The 15,774-nt window shown below is 42.0% G+C and overlaps 2 protein-coding genes across 2 annotated transcripts; one reads left to right on the top strand and one right to left on the bottom strand.

Annotated features, from left to right (window-relative positions):
• The first annotated feature begins 572 nt into the window (after positions 1–572).
• smdt1b (single-pass membrane protein with aspartate-rich tail 1b) lies at positions 573–2,542 on the top strand. The gene is made up of 3 exons (XM_068727594.1): positions 573–755; positions 1,980–2,138; positions 2,286–2,542. The coding sequence occupies exons 1-2, from the start codon at positions 594–596 to the stop codon at positions 2,115–2,117; spliced, it is 300 nt and encodes a 99-aa protein (XP_068583695.1). The 5' UTR covers positions 573–593; the 3' UTR covers positions 2,118–2,138; positions 2,286–2,542.
• LOC137885366 (TRIO and F-actin-binding protein-like) lies at positions 2,528–7,799 on the bottom strand. Its single transcript, XM_068727593.1, has 12 exons — positions 7,723–7,799; positions 7,409–7,457; positions 7,130–7,198; positions 6,836–6,925; positions 6,575–6,669; positions 5,022–5,595; positions 4,635–4,869; positions 4,442–4,553; positions 4,134–4,293; positions 3,853–3,966; positions 2,958–3,044; positions 2,528–2,854 (listed from the first exon to the last, which is right to left on the bottom strand). Exons 1-12 carry the CDS (start codon positions 7,731–7,733, stop codon positions 2,708–2,710), a joined length of 1,743 nt encoding a protein of 580 aa, XP_068583694.1. The 5' UTR covers positions 7,734–7,799; the 3' UTR covers positions 2,528–2,707.
• Between the last annotated feature and the right edge of the window lie 7,975 nt (positions 7,800–15,774).

Here is a 15,774-nt window from a genome sequence, read left to right on the forward strand (position 1 = left end):
TATTACATTTCCTGCAGTAACATTATTTTGGTCTGTACTTGGCATTACAATGGTAAAGGCTTGCATATGTAAATAACCAAGTAGTAAAGTTAATGAATTAGCTTATCCTTTAGGTCAAATTCAGCCAGAAAAGAAAGTGTTGATTTAGGCTAAATGTATGGACAATAAACTAAATGTATGCTTGATTTTCATTTATTTTTGTCACTTTGCTTACACCCATGTATTTTGGTTTAATCAGTAAGACATTGGGTACTAATGCCGATTTGATGTAATGTTGTATTTTAAGTGAATTTGTTTAGTTTTGTCTTTAAAATGCACTTCAATCAATAGATGATTTACTTATCTGGTACCAACTTGCACTATTCATTATGTTTTTTGTACCTCTTGTCTTATTCATTATTTTGCAAAATTAATTTGAATGAGGTATCCACAACACAGAGACATATTGTAATTTGCAGTATAAAACTGATAAAGGCAATTGATGCATAGAAACTATTTATTACTGTTGGTCAATAGTCAAGCCGCGCCCATTAAAGACATCCCAGTGCCTCCCATCGAGGCGTCACCCACCCTCTATCACATTACTGGAAAAAATGGCGACGGGTATACTGCGGCTTCCGCTGCGACTTTTCACCAGAAATGCGGGGCTAACGAGCCGTAACAATGGCTTGAAAACATCTAACATATCCAGGTCGACTCAAAGCAGGACCGCAGTATCGACGTCGTCGGGGGCAATCTTACCGAAACCGGATAAAGTGAGTTTTATTCTGCCTTGGTTACCGAGTGAAAAACCAAGGAGAAATATGACTGACAGCGTAGGCGGGACTTCATTTTAAATTGACAGGTGCTATAGCGAATAGAAATGCAGGAGAGTCGCTGGGTTAGTCAAGTCAGCCAATTAACGCATGTTTACACGAACGTAAGATGTATTTCAGGAAGTAATTACGACTTATTTTGTCTATTCAAGTCAGTATTGATTCAAGTGGACATCTTGCGTTAGTAATTTCAATAATAATAATAATAATAATAATAATACTTTATATGTATATAACGTTATAGTACACTAACACGTCTTTTTTTGGGCGCTATATTGATGTCCATTGTGATTTAAAACTGCCTCTACACGCAATTATATCCCAAACAGAATGGCATGTATACAGTTAACGTTAGCTCTAACTGGCCTTCTAATTTGCCCTTTTACAGATAATTCAATATATCTGGAACATAACGAATAGCCAAATTGAAAGAAATGTTGTCTAAAACAATTCAAAAGTTGCTCAACTCATGGCTGTTTAAACTGTCTCTGGGGCCCCAGGACAAAAATGAGTTGATGGGCCCCCATTAATCCCACATTACACCCATCCAATGCAAGTTTTTCGATCTTTCTCTGCTAGAATACTGGCTGATGCAAGATGTGCTGTGGATACATTAATTAAGGGCAATGATGAAGCAACATGCACTGAGATAATGGATAAAGGATTTTAACACGAGACGTCTTCAAAACAGGGCCTCGAGTTAGAAATTAGGTAAAACAGGACCCAACATGAAGCCCCACTTCTGTGAGTTGATATTGTGCTTAAATCAAAGCTTTTCTGATTAAAAAAATACTTTGAAATTCTGTTTCAAACTTGAAAATGTATGTAAATGCAGTATTGCGTAGCCTGCTGTCGACATATTATGGCTTTGTTACACTCAGTGTCAACAATTATTTACATAGCCCAGTACCACAAATCTGCCTCAAGGGACTTTACAATCTGTATGGCATTTCTCTGCTAAAGTGACTCTGAAGATTAGATTTTTGTATTTGGCTTTGGGAGAAATAGTTATCCATAATCACAAATCTGGACCACAATATCCCAGAGCAAACTGAGGTGGGGATTAATTTTGTCAGTAATCTGAATAGCACATGCGTCTTACATAAACTTCTTTAAATGTCTCTTGACTACACCCCCCCCCCCCCTCCCTCCAATGTTTTCCAGACAGCATTTGGTCTCATCCGCATGACAGCAGTGGTAGTGCCTTTCCTGTACGTGGGAACTCTGATCAGCAAGAACTTTGCCGCTCTCTTGGAGGAGCATGACATCTTTGTCCCAGAGGACGACGACGACGATGACTGAGCCCACTCCAGAAAGCCAATGGTAAAGTCAAAGTGTATTGTAGCCGCACCCTATTTAGCATTTCAACAATGACACTCTTGACCCTTTTTTTTATGCACAATCTTATCCATGTGTAAAGGATGTAGAAAGCTGATGATGGTTAATTTATTTTTAAATTCACATCCACAGGGTGCTTTGCAATATTGAGTGAGAGCACACCAGCCGGCACAAGGAAGTTGGGGAAGATGGGGCACTTTGACATCCAAATACAACCCTCCACCTCCACCCATCTCCTCTCTCTCCCCTCTGCTGTTTATCTTGTTTTTGCTAAATTCACTCTGTTGAAATCTCATATCATGTGAGGCTGTCAAAACGACTAGTTATGCCTTCACTCTTGTTTGCATGTTTGTCTGACAACTCAATAAAGGGAGTCGATTACACGTGGATGAACACTTGTTATTATTTGGTCTTTGCACAGTGGAATTCTTCTCATTCTGACTCTTCTAAGTCACAACGTCGTTATTGTAATGTTTTATTTGGTGAATATTTTTATGTTGGCTCGCCATCATTGTTCCTCAAGGTAAGTATTTTTTCTCGTTGGTCCTCATTGGTCAGGTCTGCCTCACTCCCTCCTGCAGGGCAGCGTTGGCCAGTCTCAAGTGTTCGTTGAGGGAGCCCGTCTCCAGCTGGCTGCGACCCCTCGCGTCACTCAGCTCCACATACGCCTCCTTATAGCGCTCGTACGCCGCTGCTTTCTCCTGGAAAGAAGAGTGTGGGAACAAGTGTAGTAGACGCATCAGTTGACGTTAAAGTTGTAAACATTCGAAACGTAGGAATGAGAGGTCTGACCATGAAACGTACCTTTGTAAGAGACTGCACTTCATTCTGTAGACAGCTGATTTCCTTTTTAAGATACTGCACCTCGTTGTCTTTTGCTCTTAGTAATGTCTGAAAGACACAATGTGGCATCTTAATATTACCAGTTAAAACACTTTACAACATAAGCACAGTACTATAAGTACAACTTTGAGGTACTTTACATGAGTGCAGCCCTTTGAAGTGACTTTATACTCCAGTGCATTTGAGATTGAAAGCTGATGCTTTTTACATGACTACATGCATTTGACAGCTACCGTTTTAGTTTTACATATGATCTTATAAAATATGATGCATTAAAATGCTACTTGCACATTAACGCATTGGTAACAATAATCCAATACTGTAATAAATAAAAATGACAGGGTCCATTTGTCTGCATTACAAAAAACCTCTACTTTCTCTACTTGTTGCCGATAATACTCCGACTTTTACTTGTCATGAAGTATTTTTACGTAAGTAAAAGGTCTGCTGTCCTGCTATGAGCCATGCTGGATTGGTATCCAGGCAGTAGATGGCAGTATGAGCTGTACTAGAATGTGACCGAGCACAGATGCTCAACACAAACGAGGCCACCAAAAAATTAAAATAAATGGGTGACAATGTGTCTACAGGGAGCTATTACATGGGTACACAAGACCAAATCAATTTGTTTTTATCGAAATGGGCTGAAAATCCCACAGCTCATTGGTCAAATGCTGCTTTCTGCTGACGGTCACATCCACGTTTGTCCTTCAGGCCTAAATGAGTCTTTCAGGTGCGACGAATGAAACTGGGTTGGGATGCAGCAGTATGTTAAGATTTTTAATAAGCATCACCTGCTTTCACATGAGATGAGATGAGGCAGGATCTAATTTAGTCTCCAGCGTTAAAGTGGTACCTCTAATTCAGACGCAGCGCGCTCAGCGTTGCCAAGAGATGCCGTGTCCGACCTCTGACCTGTGATGAAATAGCGCATGCGGCTGATCTCTTCCGCCAGTTTGGCCTTCAGCTCCTGAAAGAGATGTTGGGCTCAAATTATGTCATGGAGAAGTAATGTGAACTATGTATGCTTATGAATGTTGCAGCTTCCTTATTAGTTTAACCCCACGAGAATACCCAAAACACAATCTCTTGAGGCAGTGTGACACTGCGTCAAAACGGACTCAAACATATGTAAACCTGGTTCTCTCTTCTGAGCTGCTCCAGCGCTCTCTCCTTGAGGTCGAGCTCAGCCTCTCGGCCCCGGCCGCTCTGCTCGGTGCGGCGCAGCTCCAGGCACTTCTGGGAGTAGCGCTCGGACAGCGCATCTAATTTGCCGTGCGAGACATCCGCCTGTGGCCTGACACGCACAAACACACGAGATGTGGAGTGAATTACAATAATGCACTGTCATGCAAGAGGGGGGTAGGGGGAGTCACAGTCAAGTGCAGAACATCTGAAGCCTGCAGCGAGAGCAAGTGAGATGGAGAGCTCGATTATAAACCTACATGTGGCCTCTGTGTGAAGCGTCCGCGTGTGCAGCTCCTCCGGCCAGCCTCCTGGCCTTCTCCACCTCCCTCTCCAGCTCCTCTCTGTGAGCTGCTCTCAGTAACTCCACAGCTGTGATGAGCAATCAGTTTGTTTGTTAATTTGGTTGCAAGATTTATTTAACCGGAGATACTGTCGTGCTTCCTGTCTTACCTTCAGCGGCAGCCCGGCTCTCCTCCTGCAGCATCCTGTCTCTCTGCTCCTGCAGCTCTCCGATCTCCCTCGCGTGCATCTCCTGCAGCTCCAGCAGAGCTTTGCGATGGGCCACTTCCATGACTTCTAGCCGGGCCCTACAGGGGGCCCCGGGGCCACATGGGCTGTCCACCTCTACCCCCATGGCTGTGCGCTCCCTCTTGATGCTCGCCACTTGGTTTCGAAGAGAGAGGGCCTGGGAGATGGAGAGGAGGGACAATATTGATATCGATATTAACATAATTGTCGTGCATTGAAAACACTTTAAAGGAATGTCCTACTAGTGTTCCTGCTCAGTACTTTAAAAAAAAAGTTTTTTTAATGGAGTGCCTTTAAGTTCTTTCTTACCTCTTTTTGAAGAGCTTCCGCTTTATTTATTTGAATAGTTTGAGCTCCATTTATGGATGGGTTAGATGCATCAGTTTGTGATCCGGTGGCAGGCTGTTCGGCCTCTTCAGGGCTCGATTGATACATCTGGACTCCAATAAGAGACTGCGCGCTCATTTCCCTAAATGACAACGTCTCAAATTCTACCCACTTCCTGCTGACGTCTGAGTCCATGGTCTCAGTGATGGGCACAGGTACACTCCCCCTCTTCAGCTCCATGGAGTCCCACCTGCTGCCCATCTCACTGAAGGAGACCCCTTCCTCAAACCACTTGTTCCTCTCCTCTAATCGCTTGGCTTGCTCGCGGTCCCAGCCCTCTCCCTCTTCTCTCTGACTGGACGAAGACAAGTCCAGATCCCGGTCTACAGTTTGGTCGTGGTGGTGGTCGGCCTGATGGGGGTTTGCAGCTGTGGCGCTGGAGGTGGAAGTGGTAAGTTCATAGCCGGAGTCCTTGCAGGTGAACCGAGCAGGGGGTTGGCATGACGACGGTCTCCGGGAGAGGGGGTTCTCTTTCTCGCTGCCGGTGTCCGATTGGCTGAGGTCGCAGTGAGGGAAAGACAGGGGGGTAGTGTTACACATCAGAAGAAAGATGATAGAGAGGGTTCGCCACAAGCGGACCACCCAATCACATTGTCTGCATTTCCTCACAGTGTTCAAGAATTTTCAGGTCACTGGAATGCCTGGAATAATATAATGAAGGATGTCTTGTTCTGTAATTTGTACATTACTAATTATGATTAATTAGTAATATATTATGATATATATCATAAATTTGTATTGGACAATGTTTGTCAGCTATGGATTGGTCACAGCCTTTAACTCTTGTGTCTTTACTCTTTGTAATGTTTATTTAGAATTTATTTTATCTATCATTTATTTTATATATGACTATATTTAGTATCTTTGTGTGGGATTGTCATGATTTTATAGTTCTGTGGCTGCAAACCAGCTTCAAATTGCCCCTCATAAGGGATAGTTAAAGTAAATGTAACTCAATTAAATGCAGTACTATACTGGAATGTTGGCCGTGCCACAGATGTTCAGTCATTTTATGGACTTTGCTTCTTTGAAATGTTATTTTCAACATCGTATTCCAGATTGTAGTGCACATTAGCCTCTCTGCAGGAGTTGATTGTATCTAAGTACTTTTCTAAGTACTGTCCTTAAGTGAACATTTTAGACACTTGTACTTTACTTAAGTATTTACTATTCATGCCACTTTATACTTCTAGTGGGCTACAATATAGACGGATATTGTACAGTGGATGAAAATGTGTTTGATACAATGTTATTAAACTACACAATAGTATTCTTAAAGGCATCAGCAATAATAATTTAATGTATAATAATTTAACATTTATCTGGATTGAGTACTTTTCATTTCTATACTTTAGGTCTATAACACCAATTTGCTTTTACTTAAGTAATGATTTCTCTGCAGGTGGTGTTGCTGCTAGAGTAGAGCTTCTGAATATTTTCTCCACCACTGTCTCCCAGAATAAAGTGGGACTCACTGCGCTTTGTTCTGGATCGCCTGCTTTAGTAACTTCACCCAGTTCCGACGTATTCTGGAGGTCATAACGGAGAGAGTGAACACTGCTCTCTTTGTCTGGAGGAGATCAAAAGACACACACACACACACACACACACACACACACACACAAAAACAGGAAGCAGCCGAACGTGTCATCGATGTGGAAATGGGGGGGGGTCTGACTGTCCATCAGAAACTGTACTGTACGACATAATTAAACACAAGTACAATAAACACATACTTGTATCTGGAGTCCATAGTTCTTTTCTACATCGCAGTCTGACACATTTACACAGGACGTCAGGTTGATCTCTCCATCTAGATCATCTGACTGCAGCACAATTACACAAACAACAAACACCAAAGACGAATGTATCAGGTACCATAGAATCGTTTTGGAGAAACTGATGTTGCTCATGCTATGGTGGCAACCTCTTTATACATCACTGTATGTAGATTGAAATAAGTTGCCCTTGATTGACAAAAATGTACTAACAAATCAGAAATTACTTTTATGTCAAACATTAGCTCCTACCTCCTCAGCATCCGCGTCTCTGTAGTATCTTAGTGTTGTATCACCCAGAACAAACCAGTGTTTCCTCCCCTGAACAAAACACAGTTAACATGGACAACATTAAATTCATTATTGTAGTCTATGAACGTCTTTGTAGATCATTTTCAGGTCAAGTCTCGTTCTTGGAGTTTTGTACTGTCTATGGAGTGTAGACAATTGTGGGTAAAACAGGAATTAAAATAGAACATTACTAACTTTTTAGAAAAATGTATATTGAAATAATTCAAAACATCTATTTACCTTGCCATGTTCATCCAGTATGGACATCCACCCCTTCAAGCAACGACACCTGTAATTAAAGCATCGTGATCAAGCTCTTTGAAAGCATTCTGTAATGGTTTCTGTCTCGCACTTGATTGTGAAACTAGAGGAAATGGAAACCGTCAGAGCAGACAAATGTGTCTCTGTGAGATAACCACATCTTTCTGAAGCACACATAGAGAGGCAGGCAGAACTTTAGAGCACAAAAAATGCTAACTGATGCTAAAATGATAACATGCTTCAATAGCAAGCAGGTGCTATTGAAGCATGTTATCATAAAATAATATACTTACCAGAGATGCATCCCATTGCACAGTACATATTATGAGGAGCAGAGAAAGAAAGAGACTTCGTGAGAGACGAAAATGCGTGATGTGAAATGAAATGGGGAAGTCACAAATGTGAGATCACATGCATTCATATAAATGTCATGTCAGGGTTTCAGAGCTACTACAAACACGTTTGATTGGTTGCATGTGAATCAAAGCATTGAAATAACATTTTCAATGTTTTATTTTGTGGTCATCCATCCCTCTGTTGTTGACTCAGCAGTTTTAGCTGAAACTGCAGGATACATCCTGAATCTATTAATGTAAAAATGATAAATCATATGAATATGCTGCCCTAAAACATAGAGTGCTAACTAATGGCTTTTTCCCTGCCTGAGAGGAGCGCCTGAGGTAAAGCAGCTGAACTAAATGAATGACCCATTTTCCTCCAAACACTTGTCTGATTTTTGCAGATGCGGAAAAGTCATGGGACCGCGCTCACCTGTGTCTGCGGCCGTTCAGGAGGAGCTCGCTCCTTCACCTTTGAAGATCTGTGTCTTCCACTTTGATTATCTGAACTCTTTCATAGGGTAAACAGACAGGGTTAAAAGCAGTTTTGGTCTTATCTCCGGCAGGAGTGTGTGCGTGCATGCGTGCATGCATGTTTACATGCGTCCGTGTTGGTGAGTGACTGTGCATCTCTGTGTCTGTCCTCTGAATATATTGGGTGGCCAATTATGGCTGCATGCTCAAGGACCTCTCAAGATTATGGGGACTCACGCTTTCTCAAAATACCCTTTATTAATAACACCTAACGGAACTACCAGCACACACTGCTGCGTACCTCTCGGCCACTGCTCTGTGGCTCCCTTTTATTGTTTTGATCGGTGTGTTTGGCTAATTGCTAACGAAACTACTCTGCGGCAACTCAGCTGCTGCTTAGTGGGGAGATAGCTTAGTGAGTTTATTTTTGGCAAGATTGTATGAAGTGTATTACAAAGCAACTTCGATCCAAATGTCTGAATACACCGCTGCTTGTTTTTCAAGAGTGTTTTATGCAACTTATGACCCATTAGGGTCTAGACGAGTGGTTATCCAATTGTTGGTTGCATTCATTCAATCACACAATACAGCAGTGGTCGTTGCAGGCACACCTGGCGGAGATCTGCACTCTACTGAGTTTCTACTTTCAACATGGATTGTATTGTTAACATGTGTGCAGTTCTCAAATCATACCTGTGAATGAATAGATGCAGCTGACTGTCTTCGAGATGACTGTCCATTCTCAGAGTCCCGGCATTTCTCTCGCCTATCTCTGCCTCTCTCTCTGACTCGCCCCCTCTCGTCTGACTCAGGTCTTGAACTGTGGATGTCTATTTCATCTTGGTACCTTCAGAGCCAAATCGGAGAAATATTTGACGAACACATAAACACACCAAAGGCACAATTGACATCCTTTTTTACTCAATGAACTTTCACATTCCTCTGCAAAGCCCTTTAGAGTTCTCGTCTTTTCTTTGGTCAAACTAAGGAAATTGCTCATGGTCAGATCAAAAGATATCATTAAAGTCTTTCTCTACTTGCTTAACCACTTTTACGAATCTTCCAGCTGCCAAAAGAACAGCCCGAAAGAACACATACACTAGAAATGCAGGATAGATGCATGGTTATAGCACTTGGCTATCCCTGAATAAATGCTATACAATGATACCATACAGTACCACATGGTACCACCAACCTGTAGGCCCTAAGCCTGTTGTCCCTGCATGGGCTGGGACTCTGGTTCCTCCTCCTCATCCCTGGAGACTCTTCCTCAGACTCCAGCTGGATAGTTGGAATACCAGCCAGGACAATGTAGTCGTCCATGGTCATCCCCACCTCAGATTCATAAAGATTGAGCAACATTTTACCTGATATGCGTAATGAGAGTTTTCTCTGACAAACAATTTAACAAGACTAAGAGTCTACAGACATGCTAGTGACTCAGTGAGGCTGTATTTAGGGCACAGTGGTGCTAACATACTGATGTTTAGCAGGTATAAAGATTAACATCTTATTTTAGCACGTTAGCATGCTAATATTTGCTAGTTAGCTGATGCTGATGGGAATGTCATTTTGCATGTGATTAGTCTTGAACAAAAGTATTGAACAAATTGACCTCCATCCAATAGATGTGGAAACATTTCACTCTAAGTGTCATCCTCTTGGGATCATGAATATCTGTACATTTTATAACAATCCATCTAATATTTCAGTCTGTACCAAAGTGGTTGACTGAGTGACAGGCAGACAGAGATTCATCCATAGAGCCACACCACTAGCTTGGCTAGAAACCAAGTAGTACCTGACATTCGTACCTCTTCTGTTTCTACTGCAACCTTCTTGGATTCAGAGATCAGCAAGGCTTCCATGCCTCGCCTTATGTTGCTCCTGCTTCTGTCACCGCTGATCTGATTGTTCCCCTCATGGCCTTTGTTGGTTTCTGTGATTGCAACATGTGAACCACCAAGCATCTGAGAGTCTGCACCTCGTCTTGATGAGGAACCTCGAGAGGGTGGGAGGCTGAGTAAAGAGTGGGATGACCCCTGCCAGGAGCCTTGAGTTGGACTCGGTCTGCTTTCTCTGGACTGGGGCTGTGGCTGTGGGGTGTGGCTGTGTGTACTGTAGCCGTTCCTGGATGGTGATACTTCGCGGCTGTTGCGTGTACGAGTGTTGGCCGAGCTGTTGATGGCCGTTCTGATTCGAGGAGATGCCTGGGATCCCTCATATGAGTGTTGCTGGATGGCTGAGGAGCCTCGGCGGGAGATAGACTCCAGATTCCTGTACAGCTTCTCAGAGTCCAAACTGTGTTTGTTTGAAGCTTGTGACGGACTTCTCAAGTCCCGGCTGCACCTCTTTTGAGCATCATACTCACCGTTCTGTAAATGGAAAGAGTCTGCGAGCCTGTGAGAGGGGGTGGCTCTAGAGGGCGAGGCGGTCCGAGAGGCAACGGAACCCCTCCTGCGAGATGGACTGGACCTGCTGGAAGTGTGGCGTGATAGACCATGTGATGGAAGCGGAGAGGTGTCATGAGACCGGGCCTGACTCCTGGAGGAGGAGCTCTTTCGTTGGGTTCTCAAAGGAGACTCTGTGAACTTGTAGCGATCTGGGCTCACAGAGCTGTGACGTGTTGGTGAATTATTCTGTGAATCAACTCCCCGTCTAAAGTTGGAGTGGTACGTGTACCTCTCTGGGGATTCGCTCCTCCAAATTTCCTGCATGTACGTCTCTGGGTTCCTCCTCTGGGAGGGCGTTCCGAGGTTGACGTTCCTGTAGGGGACGCAGGCTTTTGGCTCAGCAACATAGTTGCTGGGAAGAGGATGCCCCCTCTCATAGTAACGATACGAGCGCTTGTTGACCTCCTCCATCTGCCGCTCTCCATCACCTCTTCGGTCTGGAGAGAAGTAGCCACTCTCTTGTTCCCTGTCTCCTCTGGACTCTGAAAATCACACAAGCCTCATTTCCTTAATAGGTAATTTCCTTAATATGCACTGCAGCCTGTAAGAGAGCATGGGCACAAGTCATGGTCAAGAATGTCTAGTCAGCGTATATTTGTGGCCGTACCTGATGCCCGGTGGGACCTGTCTCTGCCCCTCCTCTCGTCCATCCAGGAGCATTCAGCTTTGGACGAGTCCAGCCGGGTCATATCTCTTTGGGCCACATAGTGCCCCTTTGAGCTAAGGGATCTGCTCCTCTCTGGACAGTCCCACTGATTTGGAGAGCTGGAGGAGGGCAGTTGAACATCATCACAGTTATATATATATATATATATATATATATATATATATATATATATATATATATATATATATATATGTATAAGAGGAAGCTTGTGCAAACATGGAGTTGTCAGCTGAAAAATGTGTTTACTGGACAGACTCTTGGCTTGGTGATCTAGGAGAAGAGGTTACAAATGCTATAAGGTGTGGATAATGTAACACTAATAACTACGTAACTACAACAAGTTATCTCGTTGTAGATGAATGTAAAATCACAGGAACAGCTTTTTTAGTGCAACTCTCTTCTCACCCACGGCATATCACTCTAACATCATGAATGTAAAATTGCAGATGTGCAAAGTGTTATGTAGTTCCCATCCAAACACAAAAATAAGGGTATCTTAAAGTATGCAATGATATAGTTACCACTCCTTCTGTCATGTCTGTCATCACAATAAATGTCATTAACTTAATCTACAAAATAAATCTTCACAAAAGTAAATGTCAATTTACAACAGGATGCGATGATGAAAGTATATATATTTTAAAATGTATAGCAGTTGACAAGGCCATCTATTCTGTAAAAACACACCAGACCTGATTATCCTTAATCAAACATACGACTGCAACAGAAAAGGTACAATTGAGATCCATTAGATTTACCCTGTTTGCCTAAATGAAGCACAAACTGTCACGTGAATGTGAATGAGTGTGCAGTCCATCAAAAATAAGATGGAGTTACGAACATTAGATTAGCATCACAAACCAGTTTTATTGGCAGAAATGAGCGTAGTGTGTGCAGACGACACATTACATGATTTCTGGGTATTGAAGAGAGATTCAAACATCTGCTTCTTCCTGCTTCTGGATTAAGGACTGGCAAAATGTGAATTTGCCTATAATGCTTCGTCATGATATAAGCATGATTTGAATGAGAACAGCAAAATTGCATCAGCAAGCAACTTAAAGCAGCATTAACTGATTTTTTTGTCCACTCGGGACAGTGGAACATTTGCATTCATTTTTAGCTATGGCAGTCCAATAGTCTCTTTCCTTTTTTGCTCTGTTTTCGGTCTCCACCAGCTCTAAAGGGAAATATCTGTCTCTTTAGCTGCGAAATGCTTCAATATGTTCCCTAGTAAGCTGCTGACTGGTGCTGGGCAGGTAGCATATTTTTTTCTGAATACCATTGCCTGCTATTGTTGAAGACAAAGACTTTCTGAGTGAGAATGTTCTGTTTCCCAGTATTTATATATGCTCACTGCTCAGGCAGACTGTTCTTGGAAAAAAGAAGTGGTTTCTAAAATCAGGATACAAGATACAGTCACCTGGCTTGTATGTCAGTGTCACAGATATTAAGTTCCAACTCAGGACTCAGACTGTGGACCAGACTCCACTCGTAGGTCCAACCTCCGCTGACATCATCACTACTGGCACTTGTGGTCACCTCAGACAGGGCACGGGGGTCCTCATCTGCGTCCTAGTTGGTGGGGTACAGAAACACATTATTAAAGCATTTGGATAATTCAGGGAAAGTCAAACTGGCCTGTGACCGAAGTATTTAAAACTAAAAACATATGATCAAATTCGAAAAGTCAAAATTGTGAAAAGTTGTTCACAGAGGCAATTTTACTGGCACTATTAAATTTGGTTGTGTCTGTAAATTAGATGTTCATTGAGATTTTGCTTCACCTACATTCAAAAGAGAACGCTTTGATGCTATTACATTTGATAATGTTTAATATTATTCCCCAACACAATCCCTTACATTACATTATGATCCTGACAAAACCACAGTCTGGTGTCTTTCATCCCATATATTTTAAAGAGCAACAACAACAAACCGACTTAAACTTACCCTGTAGACACTAACATATAGCCAACTAACAGCCCAAGTCCAAACATTAAGACATATTTCACTTACTGTGACTGCTGTCTGTTGTTTCAGCTAAATCTGCTGTCGAGGCTCCTTCCTTCCTTCCCTCCTTTCTTCTCTCCCTTCATTCCAGTTAAGCCAATACTTTTAGACTGCACAGGATGTAACTCAAGCTAGACTCTGGTCACGCTCATGATTATTTCATTGCTCTAGTGCTTTTGCATTACCAGAACCGCCCACTCAGCGTCTTTCTCATCTTCATCTTGATCCCTCCTTCAGCTCTACCTCTCATTAACAGGTGGACCACAAAAGTTTTGTTTGTTTTAGTTCTTGATCTGTTGATAGTTTTAAAGAGCGTAACAGTGTCGCCTTTTGTTTACAGATTGAAATGTGTACAGTTCAGTAATAACTTTGATGAAAAAAAGAACTTTCTTAACTTTATTCCTCTGCATGGTTTCACTGAGGTGGGCCAGCATTATGTGAGGGGACGTGTTTGAATGTGTCATACGGGCATATCAGATTACGACTCATTCCCTGAGGATTGTAATGAGGTTTCATTAATTAATGATACAGAATCAAATGCCACCTTGGTGTATTATCCTTCTCCCACCTCCACGGTAGTTTCACTTGGTGATTGTTGACCTCATCCCCCTCAGTGTGCAACTTGTGGGACAGTTTTAACACACCAGCCGTATTGAATGGTGGCATGTCATTAAAAAGCACTTGACCTAATGTCAATAGACTTTGACCTCGATATATATTGTGTAATCTTGATGGACATGTATTAATAAATGTTTTAACATTACTGGTGACATACACTTGGCTGGTGCTAATTGTGAGCATCAGGGCCGGATTTTATCAAACTGCTACAGGTAAACATTTTTAGACAATGATAAATGGATAAATTATTAAAGCAAAATCTTTCACTTGTTCTCCTAATAGCAAATTTAAAATTGAGAGCTCTATTTTGCGATACACAAACACTGTTGCTTCTTTATTGCTGTCTTCTACGTTAATCAATGATCGGTTGGAGAATGCTAACATTTTTATCTGGGACCTGTTTGCTTTAGCCTCAGCCTGTTAGCATGATTTTACGTAGCCAACAGTGGAAGAAGTATTCAAATCATTTACTTCAGCAAAAGTAGCAACACTTTCTTTGCTATTGGTTGAGCCTTCGACTTCATCGGTCAGATTTTTACCAAAGTTAAACTCCACATAATGCAAAGATGCCAATTTGCCACCGGAAGCAAATTTGCATTAATTCGCACATCAATCAACTGTTTTTGTCATGAGTACTTTCACACAGAATGCAAATATAATACAGCGCCTTTATTTATAAAGAATATGAAACTACAACACTGAGGCTCTGTAGTCTGACTCGAGACTACAAATGTGTTACTTTGACTCTTTTCGACCTTGACAAAGGCAGCACAGACTAACTCCCATCTTTTCGTTCTTACCTTTCACAATAAAAGCCCTGGTATTTCCCATTTCCACTTTGTATATTTGTCACTCCCCGTGTGTAAAGGCTTTTATCCTTCACTTTTTTATTTTATTTTTTAAACTTCTAAATTATTTTTTAAAACATTCTCGTTTTTTTTAAGTTTGATGAGCACATTATTATTTCACAAACCTACTGAACTATATATAGGCTACCTACCCACTCTTGTGAGCCGTCCTGTTGAGCAGCAGCAGCAGTAATAGTCTTGTCGCTGAGGTGCATATGATCCGGCCGCAGGCAGGAGCAGCAGCGGGAGGGGTCAAAGGTATTGGGCTGGAACTGACGGCAGTAGTGGTCTTCACCAGGGGGCGCCACGTCCATCCTGCTAAATCTGTCATCTGAGGCGTTTGGCTGGGTATTCTCGGGCACCTTAGCACTAACATAGCCTTTATTTTCAATAGATGTGGTGTTGTTATTTCCCAGGGGGCTCTGTATCATTAACATAATATCAATAACAACTCTCATCAAAACTCTAATTAGTTGTGATTAGACAGGCTTTAAGAGATTAAAGGCTGATTCTTTGGATATCTATTTGAATTGCATACAAGCAGATATACATTTTTAAAAGTATGTTTGTGATGTTTTTACTATAAATAGAACTCGATGAGTCAGGCCTCCGTGTCACAGACAATGTAGTATCTCTTAAGGAGAGTTTGTGAGAACTCAAATATCCTGCTGGTTGAAACATACACCACTATTGATGGGATCCCTTTACATCTCAGAGCAGAAAATAGTGACAGTGTGTAATGTAACCATTACATAGAGGGACTCTTCCAGCATAAGTTATCTAGAGGTGCACATAGGCTTATCTAATAGTGACACTCTACCTTATAATTGTGATCCAAAGTCTTTGTTTTCACAGACAAAAATGTTTGTTTTATTTCCAAGAGAAGATCCTTCATTGAAAGCTCAGTTTCCTCACAGCAGGATGGAAATGTGGT

This window comes from Cebidichthys violaceus, unplaced genomic scaffold (assembly GCF_023349555.1).
Source record: "Cebidichthys violaceus isolate CVI_PGR_0920_01 unplaced genomic scaffold, fCebVio1.0.p SCAF_4, whole genome shotgun sequence".
NCBI lineage: Eukaryota > Metazoa > Chordata > Actinopteri > Perciformes > Stichaeidae > Cebidichthys > Cebidichthys violaceus.

Excerpts from the sequence above, each read along its gene's own strand:
- smdt1b (XM_068727594.1), top strand. The coding sequence starts at position 594 with ATGGCGACGGGTATACTGCGGCTTCCGCTGCGACTTTTCACCAGAAAT. Across the intron at positions 756-1,979 it reads TCTTACCGAAACCGGATAAA|ACAGCATTTGGTCTCATCCG; the intron begins GTGAGTTTTATT and ends AATGTTTTCCAG.
- LOC137885366 (XM_068727593.1), bottom strand. Across the intron at positions 4,554-4,634 it reads GAGCCGGGCTGCCGCTGAAG|CTGTGGAGTTACTGAGAGCA; the intron begins GTAAGACAGGAA and ends TGCTCATCACAG. Across the intron at positions 3,967-4,133 it reads AGCTCAGAAGAGAGAACCAG|GAGCTGAAGGCCAAACTGGC; the intron begins GTTTACATATGT and ends CATCTCTTTCAG.